Genomic DNA, 21,844 nt, shown 5'->3' on the forward strand with positions numbered 1-21,844 from the left:
ATATGACACTTACAATGATCAACAGTAATATTCTCAGTGCTGTGATTTACCATACATGACTTGATAATTGTTTCTAGTGTGATTTACGCTGAATTTTAACACTTACATTTCATCAGATCACATCTTTAAAAAATAATATACACCAAATACTGAACCACATGTACTTGTATTTGAAGTTTCTGCTACTTTTTTCTAATCACATTAACAAATTTGGGTGGTGACTACAGAGGACCAAAACTGACAAAAGTCAATCAAAAATGTAGCTGAACAGGAGCGTAGCACAAAATTCTGGGGCCTATACATAAGCAGTCTCTGTGGGCCCCCTTCCTCTCTTCATCTGTACAAAATTATTTTACACAATGGAAATTTGCTCGGCATCAGTCATCAATCACAGTGCACATTGGTGCTCCAGCATCAGCAGTCACTCGGCTCGATTAGCTGCGTTTAGAGATGAATCTTGTCTCGACAGGGGCGGACTAAACCACTTTGTGCCTATGTAAGGGATAAGAAGGGCCTTAGAGAGCCTCCGCTTTTTGGAGATACAAGTCTCTCAACTGTTTTATTCATCCCATTTAGTTTTGACATTAATTACTTGGAAAGAAAACCGCAAACAAAATGAAATGTTTTGTGAAGTTTGGTGTAATATTTCCCTCAGAGAGTGCAGGGAGATTAAGGTTGATTCATGCTGCTAATCTGTATGTATTTTTTAACAATTATGTCATTACAAAATGTAAGGTTGTCTGATGTTGACTGCTATGAGTTATTGGTTTGATTAATGGTATAATATGTGCATTGATTACAGATCAGGCTAATAACTCAGTTTCTAACAGCAGTATGCAGTAAATGGTTGCCCTTTGTGTGCATTTTTCTGCTGCTCACTGCTAAAAGTACAGAACACAATGAAAAATTATATTTTAGAACAACACAATATGAACTGAGCTTTTGTAATGAAAGAGCAGCTTTACTGGTCATTATAGAAGGCTCTGTATTGCAAGAAACGGCACGGTGTTAACATCAGGTGTTAATGAAAATTTCCTGTTATACTAATCCTGTATTCCCATGTTAAACTATATCTAGGCACCCATGGCTTCTGTTTTGGCGGCTTTAACATGGCAGCCTCCGTAAAAGAGGACCCGCTCCAACTGTAGATATAAAGGACTTATTCTAAAGTAATGAAAACACAATGATTCTTATTTTTTTTATACACTAATGAAAACACACTAATGAATATTATATTACACTTCTGCCAATAAATCCCTGTAAATCTTGCACACTGGACCTTTTTGTACATTTTGTCAGTTTTGGTCCTCCACAGTGAAAAGTGCCCTTAAATTCTAGTGCTGCAAAGGTTTGAGTTTCTTCAGACTTTGTTGAATAGTTGTTATAAAAACCTTAACAAAGAGAGGTCAAAGAGCAGTTCTTAAAGAGAGCACAAACCACACACCCAGACTTGTTCAGCGACCTGTGCGGCACTTTGCCACAGTCTAAACAACGGCTGAAGCTAAAACTAATTTACCTTAGAAAGACTCAAAGTGAAAAATACTTTGGTAAATACAAATACAATGTTTCTCAGGAAATACTGTATGATTGTCATAGAAAGTTTGCAGAAACAAGCAGATAACCTGCCAATAAAAAGCAAACAGTAAAGTCTTTGGCAACATTTGATGAGATTGTTGAATAATGTTTGATTGTGATGCTTGTGGCGTTACAAAGAGTCTGCACATAGACAAGTTTAGCACCATGTGAAATTTCCAGTCCCTCTCTCTGTCTGTCCCTCTCTGCTGTTACATGGCGCTGGACGTGATGAAGACGTAGATCCTGGCGAGGAACGAGGTGAACGTCCCCTGCCTCAGCAGCTTCATCTCCACGTCTATCTGAAAGTCTTTGGGCTCGCGGACGTGTCTCTGCAGGTAGACGGCGCCCGTGAAACTGTTGAGTTTCCGGGTGCTGAAGTAGCCCTCCTTGTTGCCCTTGACGATGCTGATGAAAATCTGATCGCCGGAGTAGGCGGGAGACGGTCCGATCCGGAAGATCTGGGCGGGAATGACGATGTTGGTCTGGAAGCTGAGCTGGTAGTAGGTGATGCGGACGGGAGAGTTCTTACATTCCAAGGAGTTGGTGGGACAGCTGGTCCGCTCACAGCGTCTGGAGAGGACAACAAGTAAAGAGATTTGGAAACCTAAATAACCCATCTGAAGCAATATAAAAAATTAAATTAAAAAATAACTTAAACCTCAATAGAAACCTTTCCATTTTTTTCTTAATTTTCAAGCCGTCAGCAATCTCCCAGCATGCTGTCATCTGTTAGCCTGTTAGATTTTTTCTGACTCATTTTATTTTTTTTAACTAAAAGGCAAACCACAGCCAGAGAGCAATTTATTGTGACAGTGCACTTACAATTTGAACAGTTTCAAGCATTTTATCCAAAATCCAAGCACTTCTCAAACCTTAGAAACACTACATTAAAATTCAAATGTTTTCCAGGACCTCTAAGAACCCTGGTAATACACTGATTATGGATAAGTACCTAATAAAACCCCACTTCAAAAGATCCTAACTAAGCTAGTAGCATCGCTACATGTAGCAGTGCTAATCCCCATCACCATGAGGATTTAATGAAATACACTACAGCGTACTGTAGGTGCCTGAGCAAGTGGAACACCACCATTATTAGAGTAGAGGGAGCAAACATGTTTTTGCATCCACACTTTTTGATCATGTAACTTAGTTCTTTTTAAACATTTGAGCTACGGATCAAAAATAGTCCACAATCATAATGAAATCAACCATGTTTGCTCGGTAGGTGCACTCTCTCCAGCACCAAACATGAATCAGCAAACTGGAGCAGAAAAAGCTCCTCAAACGATGATGATGCGAACAGTGTTATGAGTCAGTGTTTAATTTGGCCTTTATCTGATCCACCAACCAGCACTTACAGATGAGGACAAAATTATTAGCCCCCCTATGAAAATTTCTTTGCACACAGAAACAAAATTATTTCACAAAAACCAAAAACTACCAGGATCAAAATGATTACCCCCCTGATGCTAATAGTCAGTTGTGTATCCTTTTTGCTGGATAACAGCCTGCAGTCATTTGTTGTAGTTTTCATCAAGTCTCAGACTCGTCTCCTGAAGAATCCCAGCCTGTTCTTCTTTGATGAATCTCTCAGGCTCCTCCAGGTTTGATGATCTTCTGACATGGACCTTGATCTTCAGTTCACCTCACAGATTTTCAATGGGATTCAAGTCAGGGCTTTGTGCAGGTCAGTCAGTAACGTTCACTCTGGTCAACTGCAGGAAGTTCTTCACCAGGAGCGACGGATGTTTTGGGTCGCTGTCATGTTGGAACACAAAGTGACGACCCAGACCCAGTTTTGCTGCTGACTGCTTGAGTTTTTCTTTCAAAATCTTCACATATCCTTCTTTCTTCATGATTCCTTCCACCTTGACGAGATTCCTAGGTCCAGACACACTGAAGCGTCCCCACAGCATAATACTCCCACCACTGTGTTTCACTGTGGGGACAGTGTTCTTTCTCCAAACATAAGCAACGTCTCTGTGGCCACAGAGCTCTGGTTTCGTCTCATCTGACCAAAGGACACGCATCCAGTATGCAGAATCTTTCTCCATGTTGTCCTTAACATACTTCAGTCTAGCTTGAAGGTGTCTCTTCTGCAGAAGTGAAGTTTTTCTTGGTCTTTAACAAAGTCCATTCCTGTGCAGGACTCCAGTGACTGTCTTCTTTGAAACTACAGTTCCCAACTTGGCTAAGTCATTCTCTAGTGTCTCTGCAGTTGTTCTGATGTCTTTAGACTCATGTCTCACTAGTTGTCTTTCCAGAGTCTTTGAAATCTTTCTTTTCCTCCCTCTGCCAGGCTTCTTCTGTACTGTGTGGCTCTCTTTGAATTTCTTCATGATACTTCTCACTCCAGTTCTTGACACTTGGAAACGCTGTGATAACTTTGTATATCCTCCTCCTGCTTTGTGAGCATCAACAATTCTTTTTCTGAAGTCTAAACTGGTTTCTTTTGTTTTTGGCATGATGCTTTCTCAAGTCACAGCTCAAACCCATACTGAAGTTTTTATACTGTGTGTAAATGAGAAGATAACCCTCAGTTTTAACTTGATTTTACAGCTTTGAGCATTACAAAGTTAGAGCACATCATCGCACAACAGTGGTTTGTGTTGACAAAAATCCAAATCCAAAATGTAAAGTTTGTATGGAAATACAGTTTATCTTTATGGATTATATTAAAACTGCATTTACAAGATGACTGTCAACATGTGACATATTTTCTTGTTTCTCTAGAATAACATCTTTTTCTGTACACATGAGGAATTGTTAATGTCTTTTTTTTAAAGGGAGTTCAGTGTAATACTTTCCCTTGAGAGTCCAGGGAGTTTTAATTTCGTCAAAGTGGTAATATGTATATTTTTTTATAAACAATCTATCACCGCTGCAGTAAAAAAAAAATCCTGCCATCCCTCTCCTTGCCTGCCACTAATCTTGCACCCCCACTTTTAACTGTAACAAGGCTCTCATGCACTACAGTGGCAGAGGAGAGAGTGTGTGTCCTCTGGTGGCCACTCGCAGGGCTTTCCCAGTCTGATCCTGCTGCTCTGTGACTGCTTCTCCATCACACATCAGAATTTACAGCCCGGAGTAAAACCTGATGTAGTGCACCGTAAAATTAGTGCAGCTCATGCCAAGACAAGAGCATCTTGGAAGCAGCTCCAATGAATCACAGGGTGGCACTGAAGGCAGGCCTGGAGACATTTTAATCTCAGTCGTGTGTGTGCGCGGCTGCCAAGTCCACTCATGAATGAAAGATGTCTTTACGTGCCGAGCCAGGCCACGTCAGTCTGAGGTTAATAAGGTGTCTCCTGATAGCATTGATAAGACTCCTCCTGTGGGCCGAGTGTGGGATGTGTGTGTGTACGTGCCGTTTCTGTCCACTGGAGCGCAGAGCCGCAGAGACGGCGCCGCGAAGCACCGGGCTGATCAAAGCCATCTGACTTCATCGCTCCACTCGATGGGAGTCGTGTTCGGTTAGCAGCTGGGCCCTATAACTGCCACAGGTTCACCGCTAACAAGGCCCAGTGCACCGCCAGGCCATGGATGTACAGTATGTCTCATTAGAGGAGCACAGGCAGAGAGAAAAGTGGAAACCTATCGAAAAAGCCACCACGTACAGGTCAATGCTTAAAGGGGCTGTATGTCATGTTTTGAATTCCCAGGATACCGCAAAATAACCAAGATAAGGTGGTGAACACAGATTTAATTGGTCCTGTTTACCAATAAAAGTTAGAAAATGCTCGGCAAAGACTTCACTGGATCGTTATATGAGAAAAAGGCAATGTTTTAAGAGTGTAAAGATGTCAAGAGAAAAAGAAAGTGACTCACGTGTCTGACACCTTCTTGTAGTTTGGAGGACAGTCAAACGAGAGACATCTGAAGCCTCCCTGCAGGTTATAGCAGGTCTGTCCAAATGAACAGTTATGGGTGCCAGTTGTGCATTCATCAACATCTGGGGGAAAAAAAACAAAATAAATAAGAGAGATAACCACACTTTACTTTGGCTGATATTCAATCATTGCGTTGAGTTTGAATTTCACTTAAATTCTGACCACAACTCATTCATCATCTCCTGGTCTGTGTCGCCTTAAAATGAAGTTAAATGAGCGGATAAACACTGTGTGTGTGTGTTGGTCCCCTAATCAAAGAACAGTGAGCCAACTGTAAGAAGTGTTAGTGTTTTATGTGATCCCGGTTGTTGTTTTACTGAAAAGGTAAAAAAGGTGATTGTTCTTTCAACTTAAATTAACATGAAAATTTAAGCTCTTTTCTTTCTTCAAGGATTTACCTGGGGCCACAGCCTGTACCGATATAAAGTAGTAAACAAAATTAAAATGCAGCTGCTGATATTCCTTATACAGAATATAATATACAGAATGTAGAATATATAAATAAACACACATTTTTTTAAACTTTATATTTCAGAATGCCATCACCCATACTTGAGAATTGAGACAAATCAAAAAAGAAAAAAAAAAGAAACCTAAAAAATTATCATTATCAACATGCACTTCTTACCGGGGTAGATCGCCATGGTAACTTAAACTGAATGGCTAACCTGCTCCGGAGCAGGTTGTGTCCCAGATAAGAGGTCAATATGGATAAAGCACAACATGCTGACCAATCAAATCACTTTATTAAGCGGGTCACCAAGATCCTGTGGAGCTCGGTGTGCAGGACACGGAGGAGGGAAAAGAGTTTTTCTTTGTGCTTCTTTTTCATTGTGCTTTTATACAGCGATTTAATCCAACAACACTGACTGATTGAAGACATAAAGCCTTGCACTTGTTGTACTTAAAAAGTTAAGAAAGTCAGCCTTCTGAGCACTTTGAATTATGTTTATATATTTACTATTTATTTGCTCCCAGGTCTGTTTTATGCTGCGCTCTGACCGACTGGTGCGTTATCCTAAATGTGTCCATGTAAAGAAAAGACAGTCACACTCACATGTATATAATTGAATACATTTAATCATCTGTCTGCAGATCAGATGACACACAGATGATCAGTAAATAATATGAAATGATATATTTCTCTCTCAAGTCAGTCTGAGAGCACCGGGTGCAGCAGAAAGAATGACACTAAAACTGTCTCACACACCATAAGAAGCACATTCATTTAACTGAATACACAAATGTCATGGTCAGATCAACTCGTACTCTAGTGATGGAGCAGTGATATCATCAGGCTCTGTGTCCACAGTGTTTTCCAGCTGAAAACATCAGGCACTCCTGTGAAAACAATTGTTTTTCTTTTGCTGTCTGTCTCTGCCTGCATGTGGCAGCTGCAGGAGTCTTTCTTTCAGTCTGGATTATGATGATTATGATCACCTTTTTCTTTATTATTTGTGTAATATTATAGTTTGCTCTTCATTTGTAAAATATGCCGGTGTGCTGTCAGTAGTCTTGTCCATCCTCTGATTGGTCAGGTGCTGCAAAAGCCACCCTGTTTGTGTGAACGTGGTCGTGTCTAGACTGGGAAACCCTGTGTTGACTGACCGAGTCAATAACCAGCTTCGTGTGGCTGCTTATACTTATAAAAGCTACGTGGATTTTGAGTTTTGACTGTTTTCTCCCTCTGTATCAAACTTCTGTCTGAAGATTAATGAGTTCAGAAAAATTTTGAATTCTGAATTTCATCCAAACAGAAGACAGACTCTATTTCTGTTTTGCGTATAATCACAGCTGTGAATGTTTGCAAACTTAAAAATACAGATTTTAGAACCGTATGGTGCCGTTTCTCTCATTCTCAACGCTCTATTTATTCATTTAAACAGGCTTTAATCTCGCTTTTCATTCTTTTTACACACAAGAGACATGAAACAGGCTGAATATTGTCAGAGTCGCTCTGACAGACACAAAGTGCTGCATCTTCCTGCATCTTTAACAAGTTTTCTGTTTTATTCCTTTTAAAAAAAAAGTTTCTCCTCAAAATGAGATGTAAAATAAATGAGTAATGGCTTCCACAGAGAAACTGATATCATAAATCAATGCACCAACAAATTCAGCTGCACACTGTCTACATCAACACAGTTTACGCTTCATTTTAATTTAGTTAAGACCAATTAAAGTTGTTTTTAACACCAGATCTGAACAGCATGTCTTGTCTGTCTGCAGTTTCCAATTTGTGAAAAAATACATTCAATGATGGGAATCAAAACAGCTTGAAGCTGATTTGCATCTTAAATAATTTATAATGCGGACAACACAAATTCAAAATATAACATATGAAGTAATGCTCCAGAAATGACACACTATGACTGAAGGCTCACCTCGGCAGGTGCGTCCGTTGCCGGACATGACGTATCCGTGAGGAGGACAGGAACACTGGTAGCTGCCGGGAATGTTGACACACTGGAAGGCACAAAGGTTCCCGATGCTCTGAGAGCACTCGTCGATATCTGTTTAAAAAAACACACATTTTATCAGTCTGATTAGAGCAGCGTGTGGATGTCAAAGGCAGGGTCAAATAAATAGTAAATAGCAGGGTGTTTCCTCTTTATCTTTGCGGGTGTGTTTTCCTGTCTGGAGAACGTTAAGGTTCTGTCATCCAGGACAAAATAAGAGACATGCTGCTGTCAGTCTGCTCTCTGCGTTCAGGGAAACATTATATATTATTTGGAACAAAGAGAATTAATAATAAGCTTCATTACTGCTCAACCTGCATTACTTTTACAAACATTACATTAGTATTGACGTTTTTTAAATCTTTATGGAAAACCAAGTCATGATGTGGTTTATACTGGCGCTTTGAAGGGATATGAAAAACTCAAGGTACAATAATACAACGATAAAATGTAGAATGATGTTTATTGTGATATTAAAAAAACTAAGCAAAACGATGACTTGAAAAAATGTCCTTTATTAAACAATAAATCCAACGTGTACAACATTTTCTAGAATTCTAAAATTCCCTTTTCCTTTTAACTTATAGTGCTTCTGCTTTACTTTTTAAATAAATATTAAATAATTAAAAGTAGCAGCCACGACATAGACATGTTCAAAAAACTGTCATGTAAACAACTGCAAAACAAAACCAATGCAGCAGTCAGTAGCTGTCCTTTTTCAAACAAAATAATGATAATACACAGAATCAGTAATATTATGGTAGATATGACAGTTCTGTGTAGAATGATGTTGCATATTTGATATGTTTTTATATCTATAGTAGTTTGATGTTAAAAAACACAGCTAATGTTGAAGGTTAATTTCAAGCTCCTTTATGTAGATCTTTTTTTTTTTTATGTCATTACAGCATCTTTTCTTACAAATTCTTCCAAATCAAGTCTATACTTGATTGGATCCAGGCGGTGCAGAGGTATGTGCCTGCTCCCACTGGGGAGCGCCAAAGTCTAAAACTTTGAAGCCGTTCTGTTGTTTTAGTTTTTGTTTTGGCCACGAGGCACAAGAACAACTTAGAAGCAAGTGAAAATCACATACACTTTCTTCATCATGTAATGCAGTTTCACAATAAGTAATTGTGGCAGTTGGTCTGAATCATTTCAGGAAACTTTTTGATCATTAGAATTATCATTTAATAAAGTCTAAATGCAGTTAGTTGTGAATAGGGTCCCAGCTGTAGTGGATTCTTGAGGCAGATATTGATATTAGGGAGTAAAAAAATTCAGATATTGATATGTCAGCTCAATATTCTTTATTTATGTTTATTACATAGCTTTGTTAAATACTTAATTCTGATTGGTCAATTAAGGCATTCTAAGGTCTATTATTTTTGAATAACAGATTGTTCCTATGGATACAGATCTGATACTAAAGTCTAGGGGGGCAGTGAAGTCTTTTTTAATCAATAAAATATTTTTTCAGATAATATCTTTTTTCAGATAATATCGTATATTAATAGCTCTTTCATTCAGTGATTTTCCAAAAACTTTAAATTAAACAGATTCAGTTGGACCATATTATATCTAACATTATATATCTTGCATTAGATTAAACCTTCTTTCCGAGTCTCAACTGCAGGGGTAAAATCTGGAAAAGACGCAGCTGTCGTGACGTCAGGCGAACAATACTAAGAGAAATCCAACTGACATGCTTTTACTAAAATCAAAATATCAGCTTCAGGGGACATGATGTAATTTCAACTTGCTATAATCCATAAAAATAGACTGCCAACAAAACATGACATTACTTCAGCTATTTCTGAAATAGACTTTTTACGATATAATTCAATTTTCACTGTGCTTTCACATTCATTTTGTCTCCACCAGCTCTACCAGACTCCACATAGTGTCCTTGTCAGAAAATACCTTCACAGGTGTGTCCATCCTCTTTCAGGAAGTAGCCTTGGCGACAGTAGCACTGATAGGAGCCGTAGATGTTGGCACACTCTTGGCTGCAGGGGTTTTTGTCACATTCATTTATATCTGAACACACACATACAAAAAGACAGGGTTAGAAATCTCACTGTTTGACATATTCTCAAAGAACAAAGCTGGCCTTTTACTGTAATTATGTCAACATATCCAATGAAAAGATAAATTAAAATATGTTAGCTCTTCTCTCAATACTGTCTGACATTGCCGCCCTCTGTGTGGCCCTCAGCCCCAAACCCACTGTTCCTACAGAAGATGTAAATCTTTAAAATTTAATTTAAATTTTAAATTAGTCACAAATATATGGAGTCCCAAAAGGGCACTAGAAGTAAGGGGTTAGGAAGAAGGGGAGGAGGGAAGTAAGGGGTTAGGAAAAAGGGAAGGGGGGGAGTGAGGGGTTAGGAAGAAGGGGAGGAGGGAAGTAAGGTGTTAGGAAGAAGGGGAGGAGGGAAGTAAGGTGTTAGGAAGAATGGGAGGAGGGAAGTAAGGGGTTAGGAAAAAGGGAAGGGGGGAAGTGAGGGGTTAGGAAGAAGACACGTAAAGAAGAAAGGAGTGAGGAAGAAAGGAAGAAGGGAGGTAAGAAGTTAGGAAGAAGGGAAGTAAGGAGTTCGGACGAAGGGAAGGAGGGAAGTAAGGTTATGAAAAAGGGAGATATAGAAGTAAGGGGTTAGGAAAAAGGGAGGTACTGAAATAAGGAGTTAGGAAGAAGGGAAGTAGAGGAGCAGTGGGTTAGGATGAAAGGAAGGAGGGAAGTAAGAGGTTAGGAAGAAGGGATGTAGGGAAGTAATGAGTTAGGATGTAAGGAATGAGGGAAGCGGGGAAGTAAAGGGTTCGGATGAGAGGAAGGAGAGAACTAAAGGGTTAGGATGGAAGGAAGGAGGGAAGTAAGGGATTAGGAAGAAGGAGAGTAGAGAAGGAAGGGATTGAGAATAAGAAAATGTTACATAAAAAGAAGCTAATGTTGTGTTTCTGTGTTCAGTGCATTGTGTAAACACCACTTCAGCTGTTTTGATGGTTTGGATGCTATTTGTTCTGAAGCTGCTTCCCAGAGAAAGACAAGCTTCAAGTGTGTGGAACGAATGGATGTGAAAGGCACTCATCAAAATCTAATCATGTCGCTCAGACGAGCTTTTATGAAACAACCCTGATAAATGCAAAGCTTCACCTTTGGATCGAGAACAGGAACCTTCACAACTTGATTAAGTTGACTGAATAATGACTGTGACAGACTGAACGTAGTGTGAATCACACTGCAGGGCCAGCTTTGCTCTTTAAAGCACAGACGCTCTGATGACTGACGCCACCTGAACCTGGAAACACTCTGTATGCACCACAGACAGCTGCCAGAGACTAAATTAAATTCCAAAAGAAAACAGTTTTGCTGATAACAAAGACTTACAAAAGACTCATAAACACTTCCCTATTAATATATATCATCTTCAAGTGTGTGTGAAGGCTGCGTTCACCTCAGAGGCTCACCTCATGCCTTCAGCACAGGTGACATGAGTACACACATTCTGTACTCAAGTATTAGTACAGATACTTGTGTGGAAAAAGACTTTGGTAAAAGTACAAGTACTGATTTCTTTACTCAAGCGAAAAAGTACAGGCTCTGAAATGTACTCAAAGTATAAAAGTAAACTAAAGTGAACTAAAAACCTCCTCATGCTCTTAAGTCTCTCTGTTGTCTTGTTATTGTTTCTGTTTTTTTATTTCTAAATCTGCTTTTTATTTTGTTTGTTTGTTTTGGTTTTGTTATGTTTTTTTCTGTTTGTTTGTTTTTGTTTCCCTGAAGGACATTTCTTCTGTTTCCATGGAGAGCTGACTGAACCTCACCTTTTCTCCAGACTTGAGTCGCTCCATCTTTTACGTTGTTTTTCGTCTTGATCCGTCTTTTGTATCATTTTACTTTTTTGTCTTTTATGTCGTTTTTCTTCTTTTTACGTTTTACATAATTTTGCATCTTTTTATGTTTTATGTCCTTTTTGTTTGTTGTTACCTTTTTTGTCATTCTTACATCTTTTATTTAATTTAGCATCTTTTCATGTCTTTTATGTCCTTTTTTGTCTTGTTAGGTCTTTTAGGTAGTGTTTCTTCTAGTTACGTCTTTTACGTCATTTGTCTTCTTGTTGCATCTTTTTTGTCTAGTTACATGGTTTTTGTCTTGTTGCATCTTTTACATCATTTTTATGTTGTTTTTTGTCATGTTAAGTCTTTTGTTTTGTTCCGTTGCCAGAAAAATAAATACTTAAGTAAAGATACTGAAAAAACAGTTCAATAACAAAGTATTTGTACTTAGTTACTTCCCGTCTCTGGCTTTCAGTTCTTCAAAGAAAACGACAGTTGGTCTAAACAAAGTGCCATTTAAATTCTCCAGATGTTAGAGGAAAAAAACCCCAATCGAGCTTACCTTCACAGTTCTTGCCATCAAATGCTAGTGAGAAGCCGGCTGTGCACGAGCACTGGTAGGAGCCTGGGGTGTTTTCACAGGTCTGGGCACACAGCCTGCCAGGATAGCGCCAGCACTCATTTACATCTGTCAGTGCAGCAGTAGGAGCCATTAGACAACAGACAGATTCCTCCAGGCCACCGAGGACTCAACGCCAGCCCTCAATCTCACACACACACACACCCTTCCAATGATATGTAGAGTGACTCTTTAACCATCTTCATTAATATTTCATACACCTCACTCATTCTTGAAAATTGGGACAAAATAATATTTTGAGAGGTTTTGATTTTTACTCTTCGATTATGCTGAAAAATATATTTTAAAAGATCAAACTCTTGGTTATTAAAGCTTGTAATGGATCAACTTCTTAGTGATTTAAGGTTTTTATTAACGAAATGACAAAACGTCTTAGTGAGCAGTCATTTTCTTTTTTAAAGTGTCTCAGAGTTATCTTAATGTTAATCAAAATACACATTTTTAAACCATAATTCTGATTTAGCTTTGATTTAGAAGGGTTAAAGAGTTGACATGTTATGGTTGAGATACATCTGATAGAAATATTATTTAATAAATTTGCCAGTGCTTGAGCAGTATTCCTGCCTTTTTTAAACCAGGAAGTGAGACAGGGGTTCTTGGGATATAGCTGACCCTTTTTATGCCTGATTAAATCATGTTTTTGTAAAAAATATGAACAAAATCTGAACATATCTGAGACACAAGGCCAACATTTTCCTTAAAAATTTATTTTAAAACAAAGATGATTATAAAAGCATATTTTTATGTCTATATTATCAGTAGCCATTTTTAGTTCCTGATCCTGAAGGCTTTTAACATATTTTTAAATTGTTTGAAGCTGTGAATTCTTGTCTGAGACCTGGATGTTTTCTGGTACCTTAGGACCTTGGGGACATAAGATGATGAGAAAAAGGGATAGTTCACTTCTAATGTTTGGGAGACTCTGCAGCGCTGTTTTCCTGTGAAACTCCAGCAGTGTTTTGTGGAAAAAATGAAACCCGACCTTCAATCGGCTTGAGGTGAGTAGATGACTGAATTTTTACTTTTCGAAACTTAGGACCGTGGGAACGAACAGCCTTGGGTACATAGGTCCTTGAGAAATTAGGACTCTAAAAAAATAGATGCCTAGGAGCATGGGACGTGGGGAATTTAGGACCTTTGGACAGTCAGAACAACTATAATCATTGTCTTGATACTGTCCTTGTCCTCCTCACCACTCAAACCTGGACAACACTGTTGAAAACATGATGGAAATATGGGCTTTTGTATTTGTTTTATGTATTTACATGAGGAACGTTGTCTCGTCGCACCACACAGATCTGATGTCTTCGTCTCTTCAGCTGAGGGCAGTCATGACTGTATTTGTTAAGTTTGTTTGTGTAGCTCCAACTTTTCAACCTCATTTTTGTAATGTTTTTTCCGTTCAGTTTTTTCATGCTCATATTAAAAAATGTGCATAAAATCAGGTGAATGAAAAGACTTTGAATCTGGGTCCTCTTCTCTGTTGCCTGCTACCCTGAACTGTAACATTATTTTTAGTTAGAAGGAGCGAGAGACTCTCTAATATTAATTATTCTGTTTCTCATATTTTGAATAATAAAAAACTGTGATGGGGAATGTAACACCCACATTCAGAAATACTTTAAATGTACAAACATAGAAACCTCGATGAAGAGGAACAGAACTGTCAGTGTTTTAACTTCATTAAACTTTTATCAGTGTGATGCAGCGCCAAAACATCTTGAAGTCCTCACATAATTAGCTCTAATTATCAGTAAAAGGCTGACAGGAAGTGCCCCCCACCCCCATCCTATTTAGTCAAATCTAACACCGCATTTAGTATCTAAACTTTGTTTTTTTTTTGGCTCTGCTGCTCGCTGAGTTTTAACTGAGCCGCTGAGATGTTTACTGCCTCCAGAGCAGCTCTGGCTTCAAACACTAAACCTCCAATCTGCTCGTCGTCATCTCGCAGACCCGACACGGCGATACGTACCGGTGCAGACTTTGCGGAGGGCGTCATACTGGTAGCCCGTCTGACAGTCGCAGCGGTAGCTGCCAGGGAGGTTGTGACAGATCTGGCCTGCTCCACAGCGGTGTGTCCCCATCTGACACTCATCAATGTCTAGACAGGCAGAGAGAAAGATAAAGCACCTCAGCACTGACCCACTCTGTACCTGACTGGCTCTACAGCTTAAACACAGCAACTCCTGCTCACATTAGCACACACACAACAAACACAAATACACACTTCTTTCTCATGCTCACTCGCTGTCTCATTCACAAAAATAACAACACCTTGTTGTCAATTGTCTGCTTAAACTCTTCAGATCTGGAAGATGACAGATCTTACATATGAATTAGTTCCTACGCAGGACCAAAGTAGCCTAAAGCCATGTTGTTAGCATCGCTAAAAGTAAGTGAGAAAACTACTGTAACTGACAATAGAGTCCATGTACACCCCTTTTTGACTGAGGCGGCTCCAGGGCTGGTTTGGAGCCAGAGCTTAATTTTGAACCAGTTCTTTAGTTTCTGACTGCCAATGAACCAGTTACCAGCCTTGAAGACTGGTGGCACCAACTCTCTGCTGGTCCAAGAGTACCAGGGGGTGGGATCATCATGACCAACCAAAAGGAAATGTCTGGCGTCGATTTTGAACCAGGCTAAATGCTGCATTAAAAAAAAAAAGAAAAAAATAAACTGAAAAAGTTTTGCTGACCTATAATCTTTAGTTGAGATAATTTAATTTTCTTCTTCAGATAAACATGAATCTTTGAGTTTTAGTTTTTACAATTGTGAAGCAAACATTGTCTCAGCACCACGTCTGTAGCCTAGTTATGTCAGTCCCAACCCTAATATCTATAATGAATAACATTAAATGTAATAAAATTTACTTATTGTGAAATATGATTTCCTAGAGTAGGAGCCAGTTGAGGTGGTTCAGGCATCTCATAAGGACGCCACCTGGTCGCCTCCCTAAGGAGGAGTTCCTGCAGCATCCAGCTTGGAGGAGGCCAGAGGGCAGACTGAGGACTAGGTGGAGGGATTATATCTGTGCCCTGGCCTGGGAACGCCTCAGGATCCCCCAGTCAGAGCTGGTTAATGTAAGCCAGGGAAAGGGATGTCTGTGGTCCCCTGCTGGAACTGTTACCTCCGTGAACCGATTTCAGATAAGCAGCTGAAGATGGATGGATGGATGGATTTCATAATAATGATGAAACTATCATGAAATACATTTTTTACTCCTTTGCTTCTCCAGGTCTTCAGGCATGTGATTGGCCAGTTATATAACTGTCTCTCCCACCACTCACACAATAATAATCCAGACAATTCCAAGAGAGTTCCAGCACCTCATAAAAATTACCTGCAATAAATTCTATTATTGTGAAGAAATCATAATAATAAAAAACTAAATCAGATATTTCACAATTTCATGGTTACATTGTATATTTTGTTTGTATTTATTCATATTAGCATTTATTTTTTCATTTATTTTGTATGATTTGGTGTCCATATAACAGGCTGATATTCAGGCTCATTCTTCCCTGTTCTGAAGTGTTATAACTGTGCATTTGAGCACTTGTGTCCTAGTTAAAAAATATCACCACTTCCATTCACATTGTTCAAGTTTTCAGCCTGGTGTGTTTGACGGGGTAAATCTCATCGACACACTTGGCTCCGTCGGGGCTGGCGTGGTAGCCGTGGCTGCACATGATGACCTTCTTCTGGCACGTGAAGGAGCCCACGGTGTTGATACAGTTAAAACCCGAGCTGCACGGCTCGCTCAGGCTGCTGCACTCATTTATGTCTGCGCAAACACACAGAGAGCCGAAACAATGACACTGACACAGGAGGATGATTGTTAGGAGGTTTAATCCTGATTGACAGACCAAACCCCCCCTCTGGTTATTTTAACACAACAATTATGTGGTCGAGTATTTACTTGTTGACTCGTTGGCAGTAATCGTGTCTTCCTGACATGTAGTGCATCCAGCACTCAGGGAGCAGAGTTGATGAAGCAGATTATGAGCTGTGGATTTGATACTTGCACTTGTAGTCATGTGCACACGAGTTTACATCTGCAGAACGCTAACGGATGTATGTTCAATCATCTGCTGGAAGACATCAGACTTAGAGTTGCAATGATTAATCTATTATTATTCAATCATTTAATTAATTAACTATTTTGATAATCAATTAATCAGTTTGAGTAATTTTTTAAGAAAAAAAAAGAAAATTCTCTGATTCAAGCCTCTGAAATATGAATATTTTTTTATTTCTTTGCTCCTTTAAACTAAATGTGTTTGGGTTGTGGACAAAACAAGACATATGAGGACGTCATCTTGTGCTGTGGAAACACTGATTGACAAATCTCATGATCTGACAGTGTTTATCATAAACAGTAAAGGGGAATACATTTGCAAAAGATATTAGTGAAATGGTTCCGCATTTAGCAACTTTTCAGTTTTTTCGTTCTGTCAAATGACCTAATCAGGAGGCAGATTAGTTTGGGTAATTGTAGGTACATAACAAGTATTAGGCTTCTGTGGATTTTTTGTCCAATTATGCAACTAAAGTTGAAGTTTTTCATATGGAACATTACAGAGAGGAGAATGTTAACAATGTATCTAAAAAAATTAACATTGTTTCATAGAAAAGCAAATAACAAATTCATTGTAATAAGTCCACTAATCAATGTGATAAAAATAAACATTCTAAAAATAAAGGTAATGTGATTAAAAAAAATCAATACCTAAACTAAATGAATATCAGTGCCTTCAGGATTTCGTTGGCTGTTTTGGGGATTGTTGCACCTACAATGCCTGATTTTGTGGCAGCTTTTCTAAAACAAAATTGTAATGCATGATGCATTGTGTTTAGGGCGTTTTTTATGAAATTGCAAAACCAAGTGAAAATTGCAAAAGAAAGATGCAATTTCTTTGTGTAACTCTTTAAAGGCAAAGGCAAAATTGCACTCTGTTCTGAGTGTTCTTGGTTTGGTTTATTTGTAGATGAAGAAGTTCACCAAGGGGACACAAAAATACAAAATAAAAATGCAAAAAGCATTGAAAAATGTTAATAACAGTAACAAATATTTTGTTCTTTTCAGTACCCGTGATGACATAAAAAATGAATGCAAAAAAATAGTGAATAATAAAACAAAACATTGAGTTGGTTTATTAAGACATGATGTTTGTGCAGGGGACTGCAAAGCAACACTGTTTGCAGACAAGTTGCAAAACTATGGAATACAACTACAGTTTTATCCCATAGTTTTCTACTCCAGGCAAAATACCGAGGCCCCCCAATGGAAATCATGCACAGGGCCCCCTGTTGTATGTTAGGAGTTTTTATCAACCAGCAGAGAGCAGCACTGATGGTCTCTTACCAATACAGTTGCCATGGGAGTCCTGTGTGAAGCCGCTCACACACTTGCTTTTGGTTTTGCAGAGGAAAGATCCCACTGTGTTCACACACACAGAGCCCAAACCACAGTTATGTGTCCGCAGAGCACATTCATCAATGTCTGGCGGAAAGAACAGATAAACATACATTCAGTGAGTCATCTTGACAAAATAAGACACTTTTTTTTCCCTTAAATTGCAAAGACTTTTAAATGTGCTGCTGTCGACTCTGTGAGCTTCAGTGTGAGCTGTGACGGTGCAGTAGGTGGCACTGTGGCTCAAGCACAGAACAAACGTGTGCAGCATCTCACAGATTCAAACTCTTGACTGTGTCGGTGTTTAACTTCCCTCCCATAAAAATATCACTTGTTCAAACTCTGCAATTAACACGAGCTGAACAAAACTTGTTAAATGACAGTTGAATCTCATGAGTGATGGACCGCGTTTGATTGGAAGACTCATTCTTTTGTGCTGCGAGCGCATCTCTCAGGAGTTCGCATCACATCGCCTCCTCTGAGGCCTGTCCCACGGCGCACGAGCGGAAGGTCTTAATTTGACTTTTCCTCCACCAAACATCATCAGAGGGATTCCAAACGTCACAACACAGATCTCGCCTTCCTTTAATGCAGCTAATTAGTTTTCTCCCTCTTGGATGGTCGACTAAATATTACCTTCATTATCTAGCTACATTGATTAGTCCTCCCTTGTGCCAAGTGCTGATGACACGAGTCACAGAGCTTAAAAGTGCCTTGACGCCCACGCAGTACCGCCTCTCTGGGTGATTATCTTGTCACATGGTGAACCTGGGCATCTGCTGAAACACAAATACTACTGGGGCCAGAAAAACGTTAGCAGAAATCTTAATGATGAGTCAAAGTCATGACCACAGACACACACTCACAGTGTGTTTGGAATGTGGGAATGAAAATCGGCAAGTTTGACCTGTTTATTAACCAGCAGTACTCAGAATTACCCTGTCGAGTGGAGCTTGGTGTATATTGTTAACAGTACTTATCACTAGTTTTGTAGAGTGTTTATGATAATCACCTCAGTGTCATAGATAACCGGTAGCAACATTAGCTACCTAGCTAGCATTGTCATCTCCATTCAAATACATAGAAACAAAATAAAACTCACCAAAAACATCGTAGCTTGTCTCTCCACTGTTCCAACAATCATCAACCCTGGTTTGGTTGAAGTAAACCCTTGACCCTTACATTTTCACATCTAATGTAGTGAATTGAGGGTTTATTTCAATCAAACCAGAGCTGGCGATTGTTAGAACAGTGTAAAGATGAGCTAAAACATTTTTTGGTAAGTTTTATTTTGTGTCTATTGGGTTTGAAAGAAGATACAGATGCTAGCTACCTAGCAAACATCGCTAACAGTTATCTCAGACAGGAGATTATATTTATATTATCCCCAAATAAATAAACGACTATGGAAGAAATTCAGCAAATGTAAAAAGTTATATCTGCAGTACAGCTTTTATAAAGCATTTAAAATGTGTCTATTAAAACAACGGAGAAGAGATGAGAGGAAAAAACAAGAACTTGTTAATTCTGCATTTTGTTTCACTTATGAAGGAGGCTAAGATGTCCTATATTGTTTTCCTGATAAGTGGAAATAAAACAATGACATCACCTGTGAAGTCAGTCTAAATTAATTTATTTCTCATTTCTTAAGTTTTAACATTTTCAACAAAGCATCAAGATAATATAGTGTGATATGGAAATGCCAGTAAAATGGTTGGGAAAGTTCATTTAAGCACAAATTAAATCAGAATTTATTGAGAAGGCCTATAGTGAAACAAAATGATCATCAAAATACTGAAAAACACTAAAGACAAAATGAGCAGCAAGAACTATTAACAATATGTACCTTGTTAAATGTGAAAAGTTAAGTACTAACCAAACACACAATATGGAAATTCTGCCACTAGGGGTGTTTTTAATATTAAAATAATAACTAAAAATGCAGTTTGATGATGTTGTAAAGTTGTTACACATCATGTTCATGGATGAAGTGATATTAAGGTTTTTTTCACATCATGTTTGGTCATGTTTGCGACTTTCTTTCCCACTTTCTGATGTAGCCGACATATCTTGTGTTTTCCTGGAGTTAGAGCAGCGAGCAGGAGACACACCATTACTCTGCATTTGGACATTGTTGGAAACATATGGAATAATGTCAGTACACAACTTCTTTTGGACATTTTGATGTGGAAATATTATGTGTTGTAGATTTAAGGATGAAAGTTTGTAGGTAAAGGTAACTTTACAAGTTTTGACTGAAAGTTAACAGACATTCTCAACTTGTGCAGTGTAGTGTGACGTATATCCATTTTATAAGCTGCAGGTCTGTTACTTCCTGTCAGTGCTAATGTTACCTTCACTTTGAGTTATGTCATTTTCACAGCTTGGTGTTTTCACAGAACTAGAGCAACTAGCGACCAGCTAGTAACAACTAACAGGAAACGCACTGTAACCTTGACCAAATTCTGGATTTCTTTGTGTTTGAATATTGCTGGAAACAGTTTGGATAATGGAAGTACAAAGCTTAAAATATATAACATATGTCTGGTATTTTTAGACATTTTGTGCAGTGATGGTACATATTCAAGCTTTAAGGATAGAGTAGAGATTTTTAGTTTTTAGGTGAAGGTAATGTGTTGAAAAGAAGTTAACAGATATGCAGCTCATACAACGGGTACATCACACTACACTGTTCAAGTAGAGAAGTTTTGTGAGGGTTTGAGTACATTTTTCTGTCACTAATGTTGATTGTATTCATGTAAACTGTGATTGAAGGTGAACGTGAGCTGTCTAAATATATCGTGTACTGTTAAAGAGCTTCTGTCTGCCATCAATAAAGCCAGGACACTCCAACAGCCTCAACACCGATCCATGATGTACTACACCGCAGTCCTGTATTCGGGGATTTGTTGGTGCTCAAGGGGCCCTTTAAGGACAAATTATTCTTGGTTTTCGGCGATACAATTACAAGGAGCATTAGAGGGGATGTGATGACAAACTTCAGGACCAGAATAGCCTGCGTGTGCGTGCAGGAGCATCCATTACACAGCGGCTGGCTCGCTCTGAGCCAGGGGTGTTGGACCTGTGTGCTGCTGGTTGCTGGATCCTCTTTAAATTGCAGAGAAACTGGCAACGCTGAGTAACACACTCCAACACAAACATGAGCTCCAGCCAAACACAAGTGCCAAGTTGTGTTATGAAGTGGAAATAACACTGAAGGTAATGTTTCACAACATGAAGGCTGCAACTACATATGAATGAGGGTTTGGGGTTTCAGCAGCCCAGTGTTCCTCGCTATTATGTCCAAATTGGACTTGATTTGATTTATTAGATTAGATTTTATTTGGAACATGTGAAAAAAAAAATAGAATAAAAATACAAGCAAGAAAAACAAAACAAGAATAACCAATGAACTTAACGGCAATCATTCAGCAATCTCATAATAAATAATTCATGTCCAAAAAGGAAGAAGGAGGAAAAAGTGAATAATTATCCAGTCCTACCCCATTTTTACATTTCATCAACGGTCTGTGTTAAACATGAATATTCCAACTTTTCAAATTAATCCAAGCAAAAGTAAATATTCAAAATACAGCAAGAGCAAATAATCAGAATAAACAACACAAATCAAAATCAATGTACACATCTTACTGTGCCAGCTCCCCTCTGATCATCCATCCCATATCTGTTCAATATGTTATTTTTACATTTCATGAATCTTATTAGATGTTGTACATCTTTTCATTTGTAAATTGCTCCATGAAGTACACTTGTTACTCCTTTGGTTCTTGGATATTATTGGGTGATAACTGTTTTTTGCCTTCTACATATATGATTAATTAACTTGGTTTGTAATCAACCACATCTTCAAATTTGTGTGCTTTTTACTGACAGAGTGGGTTTGTTGGTTCTTTACTAAGTGGTTTTGTTTACACTTATAGCTGTTTTTTCTGAAGGATGAAGATTGGATTAGTGTTTATTCTCTAAGTATTTTCCCCCTCCATTTCCACACTAATCTGCAGTTAATCAT

General features: G+C 38.6%; 1 protein-coding gene across 1 annotated transcript in view; it reads right to left on the reverse strand.

Moving 5' to 3' along the window:
- Positions 1–1,369: 1,369 nt before the first annotated feature.
- Positions 1,370–21,844, reverse strand: part of fbln2 (fibulin 2) — a 110,738-nt gene continuing 90,263 nt past the window's right edge. The window contains exons 10-17 of the mRNA XM_084726864.1: positions 17,764–17,901; positions 16,038–16,182; positions 14,371–14,498; positions 12,321–12,446; positions 9,845–9,961; positions 7,850–7,978; positions 5,407–5,530; positions 1,370–2,145 (exon numbers count right to left, since the gene is read on the reverse strand). Coding sequence (XP_084582990.1) covers positions 1,785–2,145; positions 5,407–5,530; positions 7,850–7,978; positions 9,845–9,961; positions 12,321–12,446; positions 14,371–14,498; positions 16,038–16,182; positions 17,764–17,901 — 1,268 coding nt within the window. The 3' untranslated portion in view covers positions 1,370–1,784. The remainder of the gene's footprint in view (positions 2,146–5,406; positions 5,531–7,849; positions 7,979–9,844; positions 9,962–12,320; positions 12,447–14,370; positions 14,499–16,037; positions 16,183–17,763; positions 17,902–21,844) is intronic.

The sequence above is a fragment of the Lutjanus erythropterus genome, chromosome 2 (genome assembly GCF_056507025.1).
Source record: "Lutjanus erythropterus isolate fLutEry1 chromosome 2, fLutEry1.hap2, whole genome shotgun sequence".
Taxonomy (NCBI): domain Eukaryota; kingdom Metazoa; phylum Chordata; class Actinopteri; order Lutjaniformes; family Lutjanidae; genus Lutjanus; species Lutjanus erythropterus.